The sequence below is a fragment of the Solanum verrucosum genome, unplaced genomic scaffold (assembly GCF_900185275.1).
Source record: "Solanum verrucosum unplaced genomic scaffold, falcon-dt-bn FXZP01000229.1, whole genome shotgun sequence".
NCBI lineage: Eukaryota > Viridiplantae > Streptophyta > Magnoliopsida > Solanales > Solanaceae > Solanum > Solanum verrucosum.
The window spans coordinates 2,908,531-2,914,899 of NW_026020011.1; the positions used below are offsets into that span (position 1 = coordinate 2,908,531).

Here is a 6,369-nt window from a genome sequence, read left to right on the forward strand (position 1 = left end):
TGCATCTTTCACTTTTTATGGAAGAATACCTATATTGATGCCTTTTTGAATAGCTGAAGTGAGAATTTCTTACACTTCAATATATGTATAATAATTAACTTAGATTCTACCAAAATTAAGGTAAATAAATTATTTTAAGTTTCAAGTAACACACGTTTATCACCTCCTATCGAACAAAACTACATGATAAGGCAGATATAGTTTGCACGTTTGAACTGAATTATACGATTGTGGCCTATATATATGTTAAGAGCACACATGAACCGAAACGAATCTAAGATTTGAAACTTATGAATTCCAACTTTTCCGCGAGTAAAATGAATTTGTCATAGGATAATTAACACCTAACCGAGCTAAGTTTACTCTTTAAAATTTGTTTCCATACATGCATGGTGTTTCTTAATAATAGGAATCAATGGAACAAATTGAAAATTGCATACTTGTAGAAGTTTTTTAGTTGACATAAGATAATATATCAATGTGTCTTTTAGTATGAAGTTAACTGACATTCATGCCCTTCAACTTTATAAGTAAACACTTAAACTTGTATTAAAATTGAAAAAATAGCTAGGCACATGCGTCCAACGAGATAATTCGCGTGAGATAGACTCGAACTTATTTGTAAGACACCCATCATATAGGACACATGTGTCTACTTGTACAAATTTAAGTGTCTACTTGTGCACACCCAAAAATGGAAGGAATTAATACATATCAGTTGAAGCCAAATTAAAGGCGCAGTAATGTATTATGTCTTTAGACTTACAAATTTAGAGAGAAGGTTGTCATCAACATTGCAAAATACGAAATAGATATTAGGACTAACTCAACCATAGAAACTTTTATTCATGAGAAAAATACAACAACTTAAAGTAATCCCACACACAAAGGAATGCATACCCTCCTCTCTTATTTGCACAAAAGGAAATATAACAAAACAAACTCATACTTTTAACTTTTAGTAGCAGATATGAAATCCCTAGTGGCATCAAATAAGACTGCAGCCAAAGATGGCTCAAAGAACTCAGCAACATGGTAACCATCTCCAAAGAGCTTGAAAGTTTTTATACCTTTCTCTTCCACAAAATTAGCAAAGTTGCGCGCGCCATCAACCAAAGGATCTTCAGAGACACCGGTTACAAGGATCCCCCAGCCTCGTGTGACCATATCATCTAAATGCTTTGACCCTCCGTTAAGAAATGGATTAGAATATTCATGATCATGATCCAATGTTCCTTTTGGTAAGGACAAGTCAAACATCTTGTCAATTGCATGTAATGGCAAAAGTTGATCATCCTTTAGTTTCTCTTCGGATTCTGTCCTGTTTTTGCCACTAAAATATGGTTGATGCAAGATTAGCCCTTTGATCTTCACTGGCTCTAGTTCTTTGTATGATGAAGATGCTACGCGTAATCCTGTAGATAAGGGTAACAAAATTAGCCCATAAAATTATAAATAGTTCAATACGTTCAGATTTGGACGTGTTAATAGAAGAGATGGACTCTAATCAAAGCTAAGCTAATCTCCTTGTTATTCCCTTCATCCCAATTTATCTAATATATAGTTTGACTGAGCGCGTAGTTAAAGAAACATAAGAAGAGTACTTTGCAATGTTCCAAAATTAAACTTAAAAAGAGTACACCTATGTAGACTTCTTGGCAAATAAGTGGGACTCAACAAGGATAAACTATTGACAATATGGTTAATATTTGTCAAATAAATGAAATGTGTAAATCATATAAATTGGGAGAAAGGGAGTAAACATTTTTTGGTGTAAGTTTAAGACCACGAGTTTGAAAATACTACACATGATATCTTTAATTTGAAATCATAAAATTCAAAAGTTTCCATGTACTTTTTAAACTCAGTATCCAGTCAAACTAAGATACTTCCATTGGGACATAAGAGAGAATAACTATAATAAACATAAATATATACAGATTTGAACGCATCAATTTTAAATCTTGAATCCAAATAACTCTAATCAAGTACCTGCATGGTAAGCCATGTTTCCACCAGAACTGGATCCAAAAAGATAAACGTTACTCAAATCAGAATAATTTCGAATCCATTCATCTTGAGTTGATTTAATCCAATATAACCCGTCTATGGCATCATCGTAAGCTGCAGGAAGTCGATTTTCAGGGGCCAAACGATATTCAAGGGCGATAACCATCGCGCCAAGATTCTCAGCAAGTCTCTGACAAAAGAGATCCCAACCATAACTATTAGCATGAAAGAAAACAAAGCCTCCGCCATGATAGTAGAAAATGACAGGCAATTTATCATTATCATGATTTGCAATTATTCGTCGTGGGACGTATATTCGTAGCCATGTTTTTTTGTTGATGTCAAGGTCTACATCCTTAGATATGACTAAGGAAGTATCATTGGGATCAGAATTGGCTGGTATGAGGGGTTCAGGTTTACGTTTAATTGTATCATTTGGTAATTCTTCAATGTTGAAAAAGGGATTGTCAAAAATTGGACGAACAAATTTTTGGCTAGACATAATAAATATTGATCACACAAATATGTATTGTAGGAGGTTAGCTTTATATTTTAGCTTAGTTTAGAGGGGTTATTATGTACTATATATATAGACTTATATAAGAAGAATACTGACAAGTGACAAGTGGGAATTGTTGTATTGGGAATTGCGGTAATTATGTGTAATTTGTTTCAGAAAGATTGTATTCAAGTGGATTCACATTTATCTGATTTTATTGCTTGCCTCTCTATTATTTCACTCTTTTCTCTCCTCTCTCGCTCGGATTTCTTCCTATGTATATGTATTTCAGAATGTATCTATTATCCCAGATATATGTATCTAGTGTGATTCACATATATTTGGGATACATAGACTATCTCGATCACTTTCCTCCTATCTCGTTCGACTCTCCCTATTTCAGTGTATGTGGTAGCAAAAATGGTGTATTGGAAATCTGGTATGAAATTATTAATTAGTGAGACAATATGTATTTATTTCAATCTATGGTAAAACCTCACTAAATTAATACTTGGTAAAATTAATAATCTCTCTAAGATAATATTTTTCTTCGGTCTCAACTTGGGCCAATGGAAAAAATCACTCATTTCGATAAGATAATATATTTTTAGAAGACTCCTATATAAATATATGGTCCCATTAATATTATAAATTAATAATTCTTTAAAATTACAAATATATCTATGATAATTTAGTGAAATATGATTTTATTGTTTTTGTTTTTCATTAAAACTTAAATCTAGTTGAAGCTCGCCTCTAACTTTTATTATTGTATCCTAAAGTTTTGATGTTGTCTTTTCGAACTACACCATAAAAATGCAAAGAGTTCAAGATGTGATAAGTGTTGCCTTACGCGTAACTGGTTCCCAAGGTATTGTATCATCTTCAACTTCATCATCAACATTGTTTTTCAGATGATATCTACAATTTCTTCTAAAATCAGGACATATGAATATGAATCCCAAAACTTTCTTTTAATTAATAAATATTAATTTATCAATTAAACAATCCATCTACAAAATAATAATATTTTATGATCCCAACTATATTAATTTAGTGAGATTTTACTGTATTGAAAGAATTAGTAAATATGGTAGAAATGTTTGTCTAATTAGATAAGTTTTCCATTTTTATTTTTGGCACTTTAACAATTAAACTAGTTATGAAAAACCTATGATGTCAACTGCCTAATATTTGTTCATAAATTTATTATCTAAGCAGTGTCAATTAAATGATATTTAATTGGTCTCATTAAGTGTAAATAAATACATGATAACTATTATTAACATTGATAAATTATAAGTGGTATTGATTAAATGAATTTAAAAAAATTTCTCTAAAATAAATTATGATATATATTTGTGTGGTAGTAAATAATTTCTTCATTGACCGTTGATTTTTTACTCAAAGTAATTACAAAATTTACGCAAATATACCAATATTCAAAGTAATCAAGTTATAATTAAAGGATATGGATATAAAATTAAAATACAATGCGTCCTATAGTTTCAAAATTATTATAAACTAATTAAATTAAAATAAAATAAAATAATTTATTTTTTATTTTTTTCAAAAATATCCTTGCTTTAAGCCCAAAAATATGTAAATAAACCTTCTCAGTAGTGAAAGACCAAATTAACCTTTTCAATAATTAAAGACCCACTTGAGAATTGAGATATCAATATCTACTTGCATATGTAAATAGTTCATAAAGACTAAATCAATCTTCTCAATCATATTCTTTAAAGAGAATACATAAAAGAAAAAAAACAAGAAAAGTGACCCATCAACATTATTTAAAGAAAACGTCAAAAAATGTGTCAATATTTATCGTCCTAAAATACAAACACAAATAAAAGATAGGGTCCACAATAAACTACAAATAAATAAATAAAGCAAAAAAATTGAATAAAGTATTGGAAAAAAAGAGAGAGAAAAAGATAGAAAAGGACACTACACCATATCAATAAATATTAAAAATCAAAATTCAGATAGCAACAAACAAAAAAGAACCACTACCAATTCTCCAACTTGAATCCTTCCACTTCAATATAGTATTGCACTAGAAAATTTGAGTATTTGGGTTGAAAGTAGCCTTAAAAAGAGGAAAAAAGAAAAGAGAAAATTTGATGGATTAAAATTTAATTTTATCTAATTGAAAAGGGTCACGTAATACATAATAATAATTATTATTATTTAAAAAAAAGCTTGTTAGCTATAAAAGATTGCTATCTAATTTAAAATGTGGACTAAAGGATATTTTTAGCGCAATAAATGAAATATATATTATCTAAATTGTTTGAGTTAAAAGAAACTAGTCGTTTTCCTTGACTTTAGAATCGTTAAGGAATTCTAAGTTTGATTTTAATTGCTTAAATAATTTCAAGATAGGCTGCGGATCGAATTGTTGATATTCCTAGAGCTACTATTTAAAAAGGGAAATTGAAGTTCGCGCGTGGAGGTCCATTCGAGGATAACGCTTTCAACAGAACGTTTTCTATATTCAAAGCTCAAATTTGACTATCGAGATCTCTTATATGCACTTCCAATTAAAGTTGGTGCTTGTGAGATATATTTTTATAAGTCCGTCACAAGAAATTACACCCAAAGATTTATGTGAAATTAGATATTCATATTTATTTTGTTTTTTAATATTGATGTGCATTATAATTACCAATGCCTTATAGCGATTTTCTAAAGTTATAAGTTGTAACTTACTTTTTATTAATGAATTAAGTAGGTTATAAAAAGACTAGTTATGAAATGGACTTAATTATTTATTACTATTATACTGGTTGGAATTAAATATTCATGTAATATTTATGGATAAAATTATTCGATTGTATATTAGGAAAAATTGACATACTTTCCAGAAGCAAGAAAGTGGAAGGAAAAGAAATGTCAATTATAGTGTACGATGAAAGAAGACAACATGAATGGATAACTAACACACTCTCTGTCTCAATTTATGTGACATATTTTGAATCTCAAAATTTAAACAAGTCTATTTTTATCTTAAAATTTTCATATATCTTTTAAATATTTTGAATTGTCAATTATTATAACTTCTATTAGTTTTACGTAGTTTACAACTATATAAATTTAAATTTAAAAAAAATTAAAGATTCCACGAGTAAATTCTCGATAAAACTTAAACGATTTGAATCTCAAAATGAAATGTGTCACATAAATTGAAATATAGAGTGAGTATTATACTTGGCGATTTGATTAAATAATATATAAGTTCACATAAAAGATAAAACATCAAAATGTAAAGTCTAAGTGAAAAGAATTTGTTTATTGTAGATTTAATTTGATTGATAGTCGTCTTTCTTGACTATGATATAACCAATATAACATTTAATTTTCATTCATCATTCATAGTCCTATTTCTTGACTTTAATTTACTCCTGCCTTTACTTTATCAAATTTTCCTTTTTTAAGAGGCGCAAAGTCATTGAAAGACTATGTATTTCTTTTTACCTTTGGAGTGAATATGTTCGCGCTTTACACGGTCATTAATTTATGTGTAACTCATAAAAATTTTACTAGTTTAAAAGTTAATAATTTAGATACATGTTAGTTTGCATTATTAACAATCTTATCAGAATTTAGTGCGTCCAAATACATGTATTTCATGATACATGGGATCAAAATTAAGTGTAATTTGTTCTAGACAGTGCCGGCTCTTGCCTATAAATTTCAAGGCCAATGCCTAAGGCCCCCAATTTTTGGAGGGACTCAAATTTCTACAAATAATAAATTGTTTAATTTTTCATAAAAAAATTAATTATTTATAATAAAAGTAATATATATATATATTATTTTAATCTTCTTAACCCCATTAAAATAGAAGAAAT

At 28.8% G+C, this 6,369-nt stretch overlaps 1 protein-coding gene across 1 annotated transcript; it reads right to left on the reverse strand.

Moving 5' to 3' along the window:
* Positions 1-678: 678 nt before the first annotated feature.
* Positions 679-2,535, reverse strand: LOC125820191 (probable carboxylesterase 120). The gene is made up of 2 exons (XM_049499619.1): positions 1,993-2,535; positions 679-1,415 (listed from the first exon to the last, which is right to left on the reverse strand). Exons 1-2 carry the CDS (start codon positions 2,510-2,512, stop codon positions 952-954), a joined length of 984 nt encoding a protein of 327 aa, XP_049355576.1. The 5' UTR covers positions 2,513-2,535; the 3' UTR covers positions 679-951.
* Positions 2,536-6,369: the final 3,834 nt, after the last annotated feature.

What these genes read in the sequence shown, in the direction of transcription:
- LOC125820191 (XM_049499619.1), bottom strand. Translation starts at nt 2,512, where the DNA reads ATGTCTAGCCAAAAATTTGTTCGTCCAATTTTTGACAATCCCTTTTTC. An exon ending in AAACATGGCTTACCATGCAG is followed by an intron (nt 1,416 to 1,992) that starts GTACTTGATTAG and finishes CCTTATCTACAG; the next exon opens with GATTACGCGTAGCATCTTCA.